This window comes from Gorilla gorilla, chromosome 22 (assembly GCF_029281585.2).
Source record: "Gorilla gorilla gorilla isolate KB3781 chromosome 22, NHGRI_mGorGor1-v2.1_pri, whole genome shotgun sequence".
In the NCBI taxonomy this organism is placed as follows: Eukaryota; Metazoa; Chordata; class Mammalia; order Primates; family Hominidae; genus Gorilla; species Gorilla gorilla.
Window position 1 is genome coordinate 5,754,318 of NC_073246.2, and position 17,705 is coordinate 5,772,022.

Consider the following 17,705-nt stretch of genomic DNA (forward strand, 5'->3'; position numbering starts at 1 on the left):
GTTGTATTTCTTAGGTTCTTATTCAGGCTCAGGTCTTAGAACCTCGTTATCACAGTTCTCTGCACACAGCAAAGAACATCCTAGATTATCAGATCTAAAACCACAGGGAGCAATGCCCAGAACCAGCCAGGGCTTACATCAGCTAGGGTCAGAGTGTTTTTGACCCTCTAAGGCTCACCGTACCTGAATATGATTCCATTTGCACCCCTCCTCCTGTTTCCTCTGTGGGGAGGGCGCTGTGGAGACCATAAAGCCTCCAGGGTGTTTCTCTCTCCCTCTTCCTAGAGAGCAGCATCTCCGTGGAGGTGGCCAGCAATGCCAGCGTCATCCTTGAGGGCAAGGACCTGCGCTTGTCCTGCAGCGTCCGCATGGCAGGCAGGCTGCAGGGTCGCTTCTCTGTCATCTGGCAGCTTGTGGACAGGCAGAACCGCCGCAGCAATATCATGTGGCTAGACCGGCATGGCACCGTGCAGCCAGGCTCGTCCTACTGGGAGCGCAGCAGCTTTGGGAGCGTCCAGATGGAGCAGGTGCAGCCCAACTCATTCAGCCTGGGCATCTTCAACAGCAGGAAGGAGGACGAGGGCCAGTATGAATGCCATGTGACTGAATGGGTGCGGGTGGTGGATGGCGAGTGGCAGATTGTTGGGGAGCGCCGGGCCAGCACTCCCATCTCCATCATAGCTCTTGGTGAGTGAGCGGTGGGACTGGCAGTGGGTCTGGCATGGAGACAGCTTCAGTGTCAAACACCTTATCCTGACTTTTGTCTGTCAGAGTTCTAGCAGAAAACTATGGCCAGTCTTTTACCTATACAGTTTGAAGTACTTTCCTTTATATCTATTTTGTTTCTTATAAGGGTTTAATTAATTAAGATAGTGCTAGCAAGGACTAAGGGACCCACAGTGGATGATGGGGCTCCTGAGGGATAGCAATAGCTGGAAGCTGTGACTACTCCTAGTCTGGCTGGGAGAGAGTGATGTTATCAGAACTCCATCCAGGTTAGTGAAGCCACCCAGCCATAGTGGTGGCCCCAGGTGGAGGAGCATGGCCACTGCCAGCCTGGCCTTAAAGAGAGCAGAGTGGCTGAGCACTGTGTGGCATGTCTTTCCTGCCCTGCTGCTCAGGGGCCAGCCTTCCTGAAAGAGAGCAGAGAAGGGTATAAAATTATCTGTTGTCATTTATTTAGCATTTACTATGTTCCTGGCTAATCCTTAACACTTAAGCTTAGTTGTCCCATTGAATCCCCACCTAGCCAAGTGACAGACACTTTCATTTTATGGAGGAAACTGAGACTGAGACACATTAAATACTTTGCCTAAGGCTAGAAGTTTCTACTACCTGTTGGGGTCCATACCTAACAAAGTTATTCCCTCATTAGCATGGAATGAAAAGATACCTTGAGATTTGCTAAAACCAAGGAAGATTAGATTTGCTTCTCATTGGGGTAAAGAGGCTTCTATCAACATTTATCTGCCTGGATATAATCAGTATATTAGATTTTAAATGACCAGTCTGACTTTGCTGGGAAAGAAATTTGTTACGTCAGGTCTTCCTGTTTATCAGGAGACATCGGTTGTCCTCAGCAACTTTATGTCCCACTCCCTGGGACTGTGTCACCACCTTCCTTGCAGGTCGGGATGGTGGTGCTTTTGGATACTTCCAGTAAAGACGGCAGCCCCGAGTGGTTTTTGTCCTTGACAGAGTCCTCCATTTTCTTACCCCTTTGAGATTAGAATTACATTTGTTTTCTAAAGCTTAATCCTAAAGATTGACCTGCTTTTTGCAGTAATTATATGGCTCAGATTTCTGTCTTAGAAACTTCCTCCAGTGATTGCGTTTCCTGATAAGCTCATTTCCTGTGTCCATACTCAGCAACTATGTGGACCCAGTGAGATGGAACTTGGGGGACAACTTTTGGATGTCCAGTACTGGTTTTTTTTTTTTTTAACCATCCTGGAAGGTTAGGAATGTCCAATGAGTGATTAGAGTTAGTGAGGATTGTTTCTCTAGAAGTAATTTATGGTATCAGGTTATCCCCTGAGTTTTTTCTTACTCACCATATGTCTGGTGGTTCTCACAGCCAGGGGCACTGAGGGGCTCTGCCCTGGGATCTGGAGGCCAGCACTGTTCACCTGATCTCCACCACTGAGATACCTCTGGCTACAGCCATAATCAGGTGGCCCAAAGGACTGAACAAGGAAGAATGGGAGGGCACTCTAGACTAATTAAGGTTGTCTTTTCAGTCTAAAGTTAACAATGACACACATGAATTTTAATATCAGTATAATTAGATGCGGGTCCCAAATGTACAATGGGCCATTATGGCTGTTCAGTTAGAGCAGCTTGGGTGCTCTGTGACTGTGGCATGTGTCTGTGTCAGGACTAGACAAAGTCATTTGCTTGGGGAAGCTCTCTCCCCTTCAGGTGTGAGGCCAGGAGCACCTGGTGTGGGTCCTGTCCCTGAGGTTCTGTCCTACGCCACCCTCATGCAACACCTACTACACACAGATGCACAGTGACTGTCAGAGATGCTTCATGTTTAAGGATGGGCCTCCGTGTCATAAACTTTTTTAAAGGGTATATAGAGATAGCCCATGAAATCCAAATCAAAGGTCCAGAGTTTTCAGCAAATTGTACCTACCTATTTGCCAACTTAACCTCCCCATAGAAAGCCAAAAGATTCATCCTGTATCCAGTCTTTCACATTACAGTGTTTAAAGTACTTTTTTTAAATTTCTATTTCATTTTTTAACAAAATGTTTAACAAAATATAGTATATCTCATGTGCCAGGTACTATTTGTAATATTTATAAACACTGATTTATTTAATCTTCACAGAGACTCATTTTACAGATTGGAAAACAGAGGCAGAGAGAAGTTAAGTAACTTTAATGTCACTTAGCTGGGAAGTATCAAAGGCTTGGCTGCTGGCTCCAGAGTCTGGACCTTTAACCACCGTGTTATGCTTTCCATGGGTAAAGTAACCTAAAAAGGCCCCTGGAATCAGTTACATGTGGTTGGAGACTAACTCTGTCATTGACTTACCAAATGCTTGATATTGGGCAATTTATCTAACCTCTCTCTGCATCAGTTTCTACATCTGCAGGAAGAGATGACAAGCCTGCCTGTTCTACAAGGTTGTTTTGGGGATTCAGTGGAGCATGATGAGAGCAAAGCAGTTGGCACCATGCTTGCACCTAGATAGTGCTCAGTAAATACTGGCTACTGTTAGCTTTATGATTGTGATCAATGTATGAATATTAAACAGTATTTCCAGGCTGAAGGAACTCTGAGGTACTCATATTGAGGAGTCAGTATTAGAGCTTAGCAGTGCTGCCCATTCAATAAGGAATATTGAGAGACCCACAGCCACTGAGACTGCAGAACACTGCATTTAGGACAATTGTCCCACCCCACTGGAGGTCCCCACCTGCTCTGTTCTTGGATTTCATGAGGGACGTGAGAAAGGGACTGGAGGCCGACTCCATCTGCTTCCCTTCTCGGCACCAGTGCACTAAGGGACCAGGAAAAGAGGTGTTGGGGCTGTGTGGTTGTGTTTTCCTCCTGTGCAATGGAGGAAATTGGCTTTGGGGTTTTCTTTTCCTGTTTTCTCATGGAATCTCAAGATTTCTAGGAGCAACCCTGCCTACATGCAATCAGTCCCTGAGAGGATTGTGATGTCTAATTCCAGGGGAGGAGCAAATGCACGAGGATCTCATTGGGAAGGGTTAGGCTAGTGCTGTTCAGGGGGAATTGTGGTGGGCCTTTCTTTGGAGTCTTGGAAACTCTTGGACTGGGCCTCAGCAGGATACTAAAAGCAACACTAGCCTGAGAACTCAAAAGGGGCCCCGAGAGCCTCTGCTCCACACTGCTTGCTTTGCCAGCTGCCCCATTGCTGATGTCATACTGCCCTGAGAAAGCCACATGCCTCCTCTGGTTGAATCTCTCTGCTCTCTCTCCAGAAATGGGCTTCGCAGTCACAGCCATCTTCCGGACACCGGGGGTGACCTACAGCGACTCCTTTGACTTGCAGTGTATCATCAAACCCCACTACCCTGCCCAGGTCCCCGTGTCAGTGACATGGAGGTTCCAGCCGGTGGGCACGGTGGAGTTCCATGACTTGGTGACCTTCACCCGGGACGGAGGGGTCCAGTGGGGGGACAGGTCCTCCAGCTTCCGAACCCGAACTGCCACCGAGAAGGCTGAGTCCAGCAACAACGTCCGCCTAAGCATCAGCCGAGCCAGTGACACGGAAGCAGGCAAGTACCAGTGTGTGGCAGAGCTGTGGCGGAAGAACTACAACAACACCTGGACACAACTGGCGGAGAGGACCTCCAGCCTGCTGGTGATCAGGCTGCTGCAGCCAGGTGAGTGCTGAGGACCTGTGGGCTATGTGCCCATGCTGCCTGAGCAGACGTGAGGGAAAAAGAAAAGTGTGCATGGAGCCCTTAGCATCACTTCCCCCTTTCCCAGCTCTTCATTTAGAGACATTGCAAATCAATAGGAAGTTTTAAGAATCATGCAGTGGACACTTGTATTTCCTTCCCTTGATAGCCAGTTGTTGTCTGACGGCATTTGTTTTCTTCCTCTGTGTGTATGTTTGTTGTTGTTTTTGAGCCATTGGAGGCAAAGCTGTGGACATTGGGACACTTCCCCCTAAGTACTTCAGCATGTAACTCCTAAGAACCTACCCACCCACTGCACCATTATCACACCCTTGGGGTTTTACGTTAGTGTAGTCCTATCACCTACATTTCCCCAGTTGTCCCAATCATGCCCTTTATTTTTCCCTTTCAGATTAGGATCCAACCAGGGATCACACATCACATTTGTTATCCTGTCTCTTTAGACTCCTTTAATCTAGAACAATTCCCTAACCTGTGTGTTTGCGTGTGTGTGTGTGTGTGTGTGTGTGTGTATGTGTGTGTCTGTAGACATGGACATTTGTGAAATGCACAGGCCAATTGTTTTAAAGAAAGCCCTTTTCTTTACTTAACCTCATCTCCTGTAATCCTCATACAATTATGTGGAAGTGATATCATTGTCTCCTGTTCATAGACAAGGAAATTCTGAGTAAAGAGGGAGGGTAATAGGCACCTATTGAGCATCTTCTTTGCATGAGGTGCTGAAGGTCAGTTATTCTATTAGAATTGCACAACAACCCCAGGAAAGATTTAAGTGACTAGCTTAAGGTCATGTACCTAGTGAATGGTGGAGCCAGGATTTGAAACCCGGTTATCTTTCTCCCACAATGTTGCCTGCACCCAGGCCCTGTCCAGTTGTATGGGCCCTGAATTTGAGCTCCTTTCTCTATGGAGGCTGAGTCTGTCTCAAACCGGATCATCAGGATGCATTAATTTGGGGAGCATTAGTCAGTAGGGTTTCTGCAAACACTCTCGCCTTCATCAGGCTCTTCCGCTGACATGCGGGAGGAGTTAAGTACATGCAGCTCTTATGGTTTTCCTCCATCTGTCCTTGTCTCCTGCCAGGTTACAAGCTGGTGGAGGGTGGAGCCCAGGCGGTAGGCTCCTGTGTTCCTTCCCTCACCCAGCCTATGCCTCAGCTAGAACAGATACCTGTGCAGGCAAGGGCAAGGGTTTGACTTTGCAAAGATGGTTGGAACGTCTTGCCAAAGGGATTTTTCTGTCCACTAACAGCCATGGTTAGGGCCTGACCTGGTCTGCCCGACTACTTTAGGTGGCCACAATGTTGTTTTCATCAACATGAGGTTAAATAACGGTAAACTTTGGGTTTCTCCTTCACCTCTTCCAACCCCATAACAGAGTTCTGTTCTGTACCAGATTTGGAACAAGTGAGTTGTATAAATGATGAGACTGTTCCCTTGGCCAACGAGAGCCTAAACTTTGACTGACAAGAGGCTCAGAGAAGAGGCTGTTTTACTTAAGTGGATTTTCAGGTTAATGGAAGGTTAAGCAGAGACCCCATTTTATGTGAACCCTTGTTGTGGAAAATGTCGACGTACCTACTTGCCTGCGTTATTGAGTGGGACATTAGGATTGTAATTGCACCTTTTTTGGTCCCCTCTGGCTCTCAAAGTCAGTTTTCTGAGCAGCATTGCCCATCACATGGTTCTGCAGCTGTAGAAGGTAGAGGAGATGCTGGCCTCAAGACCTTGTCTGACATTGCCTTTTTGAATCCATCCCTAGTATTTGCCTGTTTCTGGTACTACTTGGAATCTAAGACTGGAGTGCCTAAGGGAAGAATACAGAATGAGTTCATTGAAGGTTCTAATTATTTGGATTAATTTATGGTGTTACTAAAGGCAGACAGGGAAAAATATGTATGAAGTACCTCTTGGATGCCAGGTTTGTGCTTAGTGCTTTACTCATGTTTTCTTTTTAAAATTTATCCAACAACCTAATAATGTAGGTGTTTGTATCCCTATTTTGCTAATGAGGAAACCAAGGCTCAAAGTGGTCAGGAATCTTGATGGAGGCAAGCCAGCTGGTTAAGGGGCAAAACTGAGATTTGAACTGAGATTGGAGCCCAGGTATCTCTGACTTCCATAGAGCAAACGTTTTCCTTTATACCATAATTGCCTCCTGGGTAAAGTAGCTGGAGGGTTGGGAGACCCCAGATCTGCTCTGAGGTTGTCTTTGTGTCTTGGGTGTCTCGAGTTGGTTTCTGTTGTGTTTTCACTATAAAATGAGAATGAACAGTGGTTGGCAGAGGAGACTTATGAGTATCACTGTACTTGGGCTGTTACGAGGCCTCTACTTAAAGGTGCACAGTAATATACTTTCATGGCCCTTTGGAGGCTAGAAAGAGCAAAGGTGGGTGCTTGAGGCCGTGCAGGACTCCCAGAGGGCAGCTGAGGCACCAGGAGAGTGCATCCCCTTAAGTGTTACTGTCTCTCCTCTATTAAATATTTATGCATTTAGCACTTAATATTTTCCAGAGAGCTTCATAAGAGTTTTTACTCTTTCCTGTATACTTTGGTGCTGGTGCATTCATTTTGGGGAAATAGAAGTGGAAAAATACATGAGAGCTGACTGTGTGCTGGAGACTGTTGGACACTTGGTGTATATTATCTCACTTAATCTTCACTGCAACCCTGGGAGGAACATATTGCTTTCCCATTTTATAAATGAAGTAACAGAGGCTCTGAGAGGTTCTCAGTTCCTCAAATTAAACACCTAGTGAGTGGGGGAAGTTGGGATTTGAATCCAGGTGTGCCTTGTTAAAAAGTAATTGCGGTAGGGAGACTTTGACCTTTTTAAAGGCTATGCAATCAGAGATTCTTCTTTCTGCATTCAGTTAATGCTGTCCTTTACAGAAGAATTTTCTCCTTGTAGATTGCTGATGTGGAGGAGTTATGGCACTAGCGTTACTGGTAGTAACAACAGTAGCAGCTGATATTCACTGAGCATTTCTTGTAAGCCACTGGGAATGCTTTACACATAATAACTTAGTTCCTTGTTTCTTAATCCATGCAGTGCTGTGAGGGGGACCGTTTTACCCAACTTCACAGATGAGGACACTGACACAGAAGTTACATAAATTGCCCAGTGTGCCATAGTAAGTGGCAGAGCCAGGATTCAAGTCCAGACAGGCAGTTTGGCTCCAGAGTCCAAGTTCCTAATTTTATTATTATATGTTCTAGACAAGTGCTTTTCTTCTCAGGAATCTTCTTTGGTACCGTATGCTTGTATTTAATGTTTCCTCTCTCTGGTTAACCACTGCTGATTTCCTAATCCCCTTTAGCAAATCCTTAAATTTGTTTTTTGCTAGTTGGGGTCATAAGACACTGGTAGAGGTTCCTCAAGACACAGTTTGCTGATGGTGTAGAAGTTCTATCTTGTGCCTCTTTTAACTCCTGATTCTTCCAGCTTCTGCCACAAGGTGGCTCTAAGACCTGGGGATACCAGCGCTATCCTCTCTTCTTTTGCTCTCCCTGCGTACCTTGCCCCTTAAAACATAGATTCTTAGCCCTGCTCTGGTGTCTTCCATAGAAGTGTCCCCTGCTACCCCCGTTTTAAAGAATATTGTGTTAAATATTCGTATTCCATCAGAATCAAATAGGAACCCAGGGACTGTTGACTCACTCATGCTGGTCCATTTACCATCAGCCTTCCACTGCTGTGATATCATTTATCACAGCAAGCTTCTTTGTGGTCTGTGCCCCAGACTCGTCCCTGCTGATCCTGCCCCCATATCAGTATTCATCAGAATCTCTGGTTGGATGGCACAGTTGACTTGTGGATCTGTTATTTGACCATGCCCTGTGTGTGCTTCCTGTTGCGTATGCACATCCCCAACAGAATCTTCAAGGAATGCCATCAGTGTCATGTTGCCATTGATCTAGCTTCGTCTGATCCCCATTGATCACATAGTGTGACCCCTCAAGGGGTGCTTAGGCAAGACTTTCAGCCAGTTCACATATTTGATTGTTAGCTCTTAATCAGTTTTCTCTTTTAATTGTAAAGTATAATTGCCTTGCTTCCTTCTGATTTCCTTTAGCTCAAAACGCCCTCCAATTACACATCCCTAAATACAGAAGCAGTAAGGGAAATGTCAGCACTCATTTTTCAAATGTTTACGACAATATCTTGGTTTGGCTATTAAAATTGACAAAGCCATAAACAAGCTCCCATGAGGACAGCCTCCAGTGGTGGAAAGCTGACTTGTCAGAGGGTGTATTCTGCTTGGATTTTACTGATGGGCACTCAGGATGAATATTTAATACCCTCTGGATGTTGCCAAATCGGTTTTCTTCTATTTCTTATTGCTGACCTGGCAGATTGGGATAGCAGAGGGCTTTTCTTTGACTTCCATGAGTCCAGAGCATGTGAACACTGGCTCCCCTTTCACATTCTGAGGGATGACTGCCCCATCCCTCAGAGGACTGGCCTCTGCCTTCTTTCAGGGGAGTCTGCGGTTCTCCTTCTTCCATCCCAGTTGGCTTCTGCCTGTTGTCTGTGCCAAGATAGAATGGGCATGAGTGCAAGAGCCCTAAGAGGAGAGCCCAGCCCCTCCCAGATGCCTCAGGCCTGTTGTCATGGTAACACCGGGGCACTTGTTATTGGCATCAACGAGCCAGGGTCACTGCCCTGCCTGCAGACAGGTAAGGCAGGGTAGGGCGCATCTGGGTAACCTTCATTAGCTATTTCCACCTGCAGACTTTTGCTGCTTTCCCCTTGCCCCTCCCTCCCTGTCACTCTGCATACATTGAGCACCTGCTAAGTGCCAGGTTGCCATGCTGGTGAGGCTGCTGAGATGGGTGTGTCACATTCCTGCCTTGCGGGCTCTGTGGGAGGCAGGAGGCCTAGGGACAGAGGAGAGCAGAAAAGCATTACAGGTGTGGAGGCAGAGCCAGCACAGGGCATGAACACGGGGCAGGGGGCAGGGGGCGTGAGGAGGGAATGGGGTAGGGGTGAGGGTGGGAGGTTGGGAAGGAGGAGTGGAGCATTTCAGGCTCAGAGAAGAGTGTGAATAAAGATAATCATGGAGGGTGGGAGCAGCATGCTTATCTTGAGATGACTAAAGCATGAGGTCTGGGAGGGGTCCACCCCCAGGCAAGCTGGCAGGGATCAAGAAGTCCCTTTTGTACATGGGAGCATGGGGTGAGGGTGGGCATATGTAATAGCTAAAAGCAAGGACAGACCAGATGGCCTCGGTTTGAATCCCAGCTCTACCACTAAGCCAGCTGTGTGACCTTGGGCAAGTGTCTTTATAAAATTGGGAATAATATTTATTTCATAGGATTGGTGAGGACCAAATAGTTAATATCTATAAAGTGCTTAGAATAGTGCTGAGCACATAGGACCAGATGAAAGTTTGCTAAATAAATAAGAACATCCTAAACTCAGAAATTAGGACTTTAGCTCATACCCAGATCATATACTCCATTTTTGTAATAATTTATAATATTCCCTTTACCCAGAAATGAAATTCATATACAATATAACATTCCTAATCATATCTTTAAAATTTGCTATACTGTCCTAGTTGTGGGATAAAGAAAGTATTTTTTTTTATAAAGTAGTTCATAGTAAAATAATGTGTTTCAATGTGTAAATGCTCAGGACAGCTATGCTAGGAGGCACAGTCACAGTCAACGCTGTCCCTAAATGCACACTAACAGTCACCGTATCAGACTTGGCACCATGAGCAGGACTGCCATCCTGACAGGGTTTCTGAAGTCCTGAGTAACTCTTGCTACAATTCTGAACAAAACAAAGGAAAATCCTCTCTTGACTGACCTGGCAAATATTAAAACCATGCAAAATAAAAGAATTGTGATTATAGTAAAGTGAAAGTAGGTTCTAGGCTCAGAGGCATAATTTTTGCCCACATGAATGTCATTTGAAAGTCACACAGGACACGAGGCAGAGTTTTGTTGCATGGAGTTGTCCCAGATATGATTTTACATCTTTAATGGCTTTATTCCATTGAATATATACCCCTCCCCAAATCAATATGGCAACCAGAGACCTGCTTGCAATTAGCTGCCTTATTGAGAACTGCTGTCATGGGCTGTGGGGTGGGCAGCTGTGGGCAGTAGCATGCCCCATTTGCCATTTAGGGAAATCCCCTGGCTGTGGCTAGGCCGAGAGGGAGGGAGTGTCATATGCAGGCCAATTTTAAGAGCCTGAGAAGAAGATCATTGAGGGCCCAAATAGGGAATGGTCATGTGGAGAGAGCAGGGAGCCAAGGGGTGTTAAGGACAGAGGTTCTCAGGGGTAGTAACAGTTTGACTGGCAGGCGCCTGTGCCACTGGCTTCCCATGCAGCTCACCCTGCATTCTTTCCTTGTCTCTCATCTGACTTGCTTCTCTCCACTTGAAACATCTCTCCTGCCGCAGACACTGGCCGCCTCTATCTCTAGCATTACTGTCTGTTGTCTTTAATAAAGAGCAGTGTCTTCCTCCCTCAGTGCCCATCTCTTTGCACCTGCCACTCTGGCTGCTGCTCACACCACTGCACAGGAACCGCTTTCTCCAGACTTACCGGCAACCACCTCAGCAGCACAGCTATTGCTTCTCAAACTTGAATGTGCATCAGAATCAATTGGAGGGCTCATGAGCCTGCAGGTTGCTGAGCCTTACTCGCAGTTTTTCTGACTTAGCAGGTGCTGGCAAATTCCCAGGTGATGCTGATCTGCAGATCCATGGCATGCACCCTGAGGGCCACAGGTGGTCAGGATCAAGTACAAGCTGCAGGCCCCTTGCAGTGTGGCCGAAGCTTACCTTTCTAACCTCATCCACTATACCTGAGCACTTGCTCCTCCTTGAATAGAGTGCACAGGGTAGTTGTCATCTTTCTTCACTTGTCCCCTCTCTCTGGCGTGCCCTTTCACTCTCCTTCTCCACTTGTTTCTCAGGGCCTAGCTCAGAGGCCACATACTTTTTGAAATGTTCTCTTTTCTATCAAAATCAGAATTGCCCCTCCTTTTAAAAAGTAACCACATTTATTCAACTATTCATTGATTAGTTTAACAATGATTGGGTCAGAGTCCCTGCCCTGCATATGCTTAGAATTTTGTAAGAAAGAGAAGACTTTAAAAATTACCTTCGTTGTAAGGCAGCAGTAACAGCTATAGTGGAGCATAAGGGAATCCTTTATTGAAGAAATAAATGAGTTTTGAGTGAGAAGAGCACGCACAGAGTGGAATCTGAAGGGAGGGTAGGCTGGCTGAGAAAGCTGCTGCTGGTCTCCGCTGTGGAGTTCTTCCCTCTTCCTGTTGTCTCACCTTGAAACCACCCTACCCTGGCTTGTAACAAACGCAACAGCCTCTCCTACCATACAAAACACAGATCTTCCAAGTTTTAATCACAAGCCTGGGAAGGAAACTCTCCAGCTGCGGAAAGAAAGGGCCACTCCCTCAAAGCAGGGCCTGGCCCCTGGGGGCTGCTGTGAAGGCAGCTGCTGGCGTGAGCTGGAGCAGCTCTCGGACCCTCTTCCTGTCTCTTGCTGGATTCTTTCTTCCTCCTGCCAATTCGCTGTCGGGGATTAACCAAGCCTCACTCTTTTCTTTCACGTCTGCATTTATGGCCTCTCAAAGCCCGTTCACTCACACGCCAAGTCCAGGGTTTCTCAGGCTTGAAGCTACTTGTGAATCACCTGGGGATCTTGTTAAAGTGCAGATTCTGACTTACTGGGTTTGGGGTGGGGCCTGAGAGTCTGCATTTCTAACAAGCTCCCAGTGCTGCTGGTCTGAGAACAGCACTTTGAGCAGGAAGATTACCACTTATGCTTGACAACTCCCAATCTAAGTGTTGAACTTTGAACTTGGGACAAGGCACAGAAACCAAAAAGGAATGAGAATAGCTAAAATTCACTGGGTGTTTGTTATATACCAGGTTCTGTGCTAAACTCTTTTTATAGACAATTGCTTTTAGTCTGCACAAAACTCCTAATGGAGATAGAGACATTGTTCTTATTTTGCAGATGAAAACACCTGTGGTCTCTAAGTGGGCAGGGCTCTCCTAGCTCTGTGGAGGAAGGTGGTGCACGCAAGCTGTACACCACCCAGGGCAGGGCTCTGGCAGGACATGGGAGGGCTCCCTAATTATATGTGGAGCTTCCAGTCTCCCCTGTGCCTCAGGAAAGGTCCTACCTGCCCTGGAGATGTGGGAGGAAATCCAGAGCATAGAATAGGAGCTGACCCCTTGCCCACCTGTCAGACATGCACCAAATTTAAAAAATGCCTCTCTTTCAAACTTCTCAACACTTCACAATATTTTGACACAGGAAGGAAAAAAAAAATGGAAATGCTTTGGAACATTTCTCTTCCTTGAATTCTTGTTCTCAGACCATGTGACTGAATAGAAGTTTACTCACAGGATTCCAGTTTAACATATGCAGTTACTATAGCAATTGAGGTTTCCTTAGTAACAGTTGCAAAAATAATCCAGTCCCAATTAATAATACATTTTAAACCTCTTTCTACTCCATGCTGAACAACCCAGTTTTTTTGGCCAAGTACCAGATAATTCAGGTGGTGTCATTTGCACTGATATAGATATCATTTGCATGCGGTGAATTGGGTTGGAAAAGAATGAAAAGGGAGCCGGTTGTTTCAAGTATTATAGGAATCCAATCTGAAAAGTCGACTGGCAAGTGAATGCAAATCTAACTTCCAGAGCTTGGCAGCTTAATGGTAAACCCTGTCCTGGATTCCTAGTGTGCCCTAGAGGACTTTCTGCATTTGAAGAAGGGAGAAGGCAGAAGATTGGACTTGCTAACAAAAAAGATGAACCCGGGAGGGTGGGGCCGTGGCACACAGGATTTCTCTCTAAGTGGTGCCTGGTATGTTCTTGATGGCGTGAGAAGGTCTGTGGGTTTGTGAATTCAACAAGTCTTCCTGGAGAGAATGTCTGATTCACCGCCGGGAGATGCTCCGCAGTGTTGCTCAGTCATGGCATTGGGAATTGGACTTTGCCACACCTTGGCTTGCTAAATCCTTCCATCCATTCAGAACATTTGTCTGTGTGTTACAGGGAGACCAAGTGGCAGTCTGTGGCTTTCACAAGTTTTGGGTCTGTGATGCATGGGACTCAATCAACCCTTGATGCTGCCAAACCAAGCTTAAGCCAGCTGGCAGGCCAGGGTCATGACCAGTGGGCTGGGTCCTGGGTCTGGATGCAGTTCCTGGGGTTGAGCTGGACTAAAGAGACAAGAGTCTGACAAGAGTCCAGCAGAGTGCTGGAGCCTGGCCAGGCATCCCTGCCCTGCCCCTGCCCCTGCCCTCCACACAAGCTCGGTTGGAGGAGGCCTAGGTTGCTGTCCCTGGGTGGAATCTGCACCTTGCCCCTGCTTTCTTTCTCAGCTGGGAAGTGGTTTGGTCCCTGTGGCGGAAAAACTAAGTGTGAAGAGAGTGGTGGAGGTGAAACAATGCTTGTGCTATTAGTTCCCTAAGAGGAACTTAGAATTGTTTTTTTTTTTTTTTTCATTTTTAGTAGCATGAGAGGCGTGGGTGGGGGAATGCAGAGCCAAGGTTAATGATGATAGGGTGGGTGAGATCTCAAATCACCTTCCTAAGATGGATTTCATTAGACCTTGGCTTCTTGCCACTGGCAAGGTGAACATCGTCATTAATTAGCTGCTGGGGAGGCGCTCCACAGGCTGCCCTCTTGTCTGTTTTTGGAGCGGGACAGTGAGGAGAAGGGAGGATTGCAGTTGGCTTTGCCTTGTCCCGTGGTTTACTGTCTTCTCAGCCTTCTCTCTCACTCCCCTAGAGGAAGCCGCCTCTCCCCGCCCCCGCAGCATCCTCTAATTACCTGTTGCCGTGTTTCTCCAATGTGCTCTCATTCGCTCACCCACTCATTCACCTATTTCAGCAAACACTGATCAAATGCTTTCCTGGCCCAGGTGTTGTGCTAGGCTCTGGGGGTGCAGCGATAAGAATGTCTGCTAGGCCTTCCGCCCCATGAGGGCTGGGACTCTGGCTTACTCTTCAGGGCATCCCCAGCACTTAGCATCCTGTGGGAAACTGAGTGGGCACTCCGTAAATACTGGTTGATTGAGTGGAAAGAGCTTGATCCCTGCCCTGGGGGAGCTCACCATCTAGGATATGGGAGAGAGATGTGAGGACACACAGCCCAAAGATATATAGAGGGTGCTGAGGAAGGGTATGGAGCCCAGGGGGATGGGAATGAGGGATAAGTGGAGAGAAGGGTGAGGGTGGGAGGTGGCAGAAGGAGACTGGCAGAGAGGACAGCAAGGGCAAAGGCCAGCACTCAGGGAAACTGCACCAGGGGTGTGCGCCTGTGGAGGGTGCCTGAGGGTGAGTCGTGAGAGATGAGTCAGGACACTTGGGTGAAGGCCAGATCCTGAAGGGACTTTGTGCTGTGAAAAGGAATTGTTTCTCTCTAGCCCATAAGTAGTTCAGAGCCACTAAACTTCTCAAGCAGAGACCTGATATAGCTAGATTTGTACTTCAGCAGGATCACCCTCAGAGGCCCTGTGATGGTGGGCTGTGCAGGCAGTGGATAGGGGAGAGATGGTGAAGGCCTAAGCCAGGCACATGGCAAGGAGGAGACAGGGAAGGATATTTAGCGGCGGCCTGGGCTGCGTGCTGCCTTCCTCACACTGAAGCCAGTCGGTGTTAAATCCCCCAGGAACTGTGCTGGAGGAAAACTGACTCAGAGCCTCAAGGTGGATGGACCACGTTTCTGGGAGTCTGTGGTGATTCCTGTGTTCCCCTTTCCTTTGCAGTGACAAAGCTGCAGGTGAGCAAATCGAAGAGGACCCTCACCCTGGTGGAAAACAAGCCCATTCAGCTGAACTGCTCAGTCAAGTCTCAGACCAGCCAGAACTCCCACTTTGCGGTGCTCTGGTACGTCCATAAGCCCTCAGATGCCAACGGCAAGCTTATCCTGAAGACCGCCCACAACTCCGCCTTCGAATACGGTACTTACGCGGAGGAGGAGGGCCTGAGAGCCAGGCTCCAGTTTGAGAGGCATGTGTCGGGGGGCCTGTTCAGCCTCACCGTCCAGAGAGCCGAGGTCAGCGACAGCGGCAGCTACTACTGCCACTTGGAGGAGTGGCTGCTGAGCCCCAACTACGCCTGGTACAAGCTGGCAGAGGAGGTTTCTGGGTGCACAGAAGTCACTGTGAAACAGCCAGGTAAGGCCGCAGGGCACGGCTGTCCTTGGCCAGTGGGTTTAGTGCAGAGACTGCCTGGGGGTGGGTGGGGCTCTGTGGGGCTGGTGTGGAGAGACTGTCTGCAAGGTGCATGCTGAGTGTGGGTGCAGGTACACAGACCATCACCCTAGCACACTGCAATCCCATCCATTTTACCTGCAGTGGGTCCTGATGCTGACGGCAGACTCATGGAAGCATCCTTGACCCTGCTTCTGTGGATAGCATCTTCACCAAGGAGCAGGGCAGCTATGGTTAGCAAAATGTGGCAAGGCAGGGTTCATGGCAGCTCCTGAATCTTCTTCTGGGTTTGCAGCTTGCACCCTGAATCTTGGGCTGACACCAGCTCCACACCCAGAGTTCCTACCTAGAAGGCATTTTCTGGTCTTATGCATCTGCATCCCCCTTCTTCCTTAGCTCCCAGCCCAGCCCAGACAAGCCTTTCCTGTCTCCAAACTGAATCATTCCTCCTCTGGCCCTTCCTCGACCCCATGGTGTAGCCCTTATTCCTCTCCCTCACAGGTGGCACTCAACCTCTGCCAGAATGCTTCCAGGGAGGTAGAGCTACTCACTCTGCAAGCCTCAGTTCCACTTTTGGGCAGCTCCAATTGTTGAAAAGTTCACTTTCCTGTAATTTCCCTTTTGAGATCTGCCCATGGAAAAACCAAAGAGAAGTCTGCGTCATTTCCTTTCAAATACATGAAATGTATGCCCCTTCTCTGTTAAAAATCTCTAGTTCTTTCAACTTCTCACATAGTGTAGCCTTAAGGGCCTCTCCATCCCTCATTCTCACATCCCTACAATTCGTTGTTGTCTCTGCCTGTCCTTCCTGATGGGCCATGGAGGGTGCTGTGTTGCCACTCTTAGCCTTGCTAAGAGTGACAATTCTGGCAGGCTGCAGACCATGTGTGGACCTTGATCTGAGGGCTTAGAGGCTTCGGCCTGCCAGCCCTGTGGGGGCACCCACCCTATCTCATCTCACTGAATGGGGCAGAGCAGGTGAGGGCATGATGGACGGATGGGCCTCATCCCCCTGCTTCCGTTGCCTGGGGTCCTCGGTCAGCCTGTCTGCTCAGACCCCTGAAACTGGGGGGTTGAGGAAGGACCCTCCTGGATCACGTGACTCCGTTCAGTCCAGGTGACCAGGGTCCTTGGAGTAACAGCTCCTAGAGCCCAGCCTATAGTCCTGAAAGTTGGGGAGAGGGCCTGTTAGGAGAAGCATCCCCTGCCTTGGGGTTGTAGAGGTGATCTAGGCTCCTCAGACCTTGTGGGGCCTCAGATGCTTACATCTCCAGCTCCTCCTGGCATGGGCATCTGGCTGCAGCCCAGATCTGTGGCCCCATCTCCCAGGGAGCCTTTGGTCTAATCTGCCTCCCGCTGAAACCCAGCCTCATTCAGCCCCACCGAGGCTTTCAGAGTTCAGGTCTCTCATTCAGGGTTTAAGACCCCACCGGGCTCAGAGAGACCTGCAGCCAGCAGCGGTCCCAGATCACACAGCCCCAGGGATGGGACCAGGAGCCAGCCCACATCCCACCTGCAGTAGTTCCTGTGCCTTTAAAGCCTCCCCTCCTCCCTGCCCCGCCCCCAGGCCACTGGGGGAGGGAAGGAGGAGCTGGGTCACAGCAGGGAATCTTAGCTTGGTTTTGGTGTGCTGCTGGACTACCAGACCGGGCATCGGGTGAGCCCAGAAGTGAGAGCAGTTGGCTGCGCCCCAGTGCTGTGTGACCCAGAGGCGCCACTCACCCTCTCTGAGCTGGTGGACATCATAGGTGGGGAAGCTCAGGTCAGGGCACTCCCATGAGTGTCTGGAGTCCTGAGTCCCATTCTCAGCTCTGTCATATGCTTGCTGCGCTCTAGAGGAGTTCCTCTTCCTCTCCGAGCCTCGGTTTATGTACCCGTGCAGTGGGAGTGAGTTGCACTTTGGGGTGAAGGGGGCAAGACTTGTGTGGGCGCATCCTGCAGAGGGATCCCACAGAAGGGGAGAGCCCTGGGTTCTTTATCCGACTGGGTCTGGGCTGGTGGGGGGGGGGGGGCTCTGTTTCTTGGCTGATGAGTTTACGTGAGTTCGAGTGAGGTATGCGGGTGGGTGAAGGAGGGCTGGGG

The 17,705-nt window shown here is 48.5% G+C and overlaps 1 protein-coding gene across 1 annotated transcript in view; it reads left to right on the forward strand.

Moving 5' to 3' along the window:
- The window catches only part of LOC129530565 (immunoglobulin superfamily member 3-like), a 39,300-nt gene that overhangs the window by 15,201 nt on the left and 6,394 nt on the right, over window positions 1-17,705 (forward strand). The window contains exons 4-6 of the mRNA XM_063702798.1: window positions 286-687; window positions 3,960-4,364; window positions 15,177-15,587. Of these exons, the coding sequence (XP_063558868.1) occupies window positions 286-687; window positions 3,960-4,364; window positions 15,177-15,587 (1,218 nt within the window). The remainder of the gene's footprint in view (window positions 1-285; window positions 688-3,959; window positions 4,365-15,176; window positions 15,588-17,705) is intronic.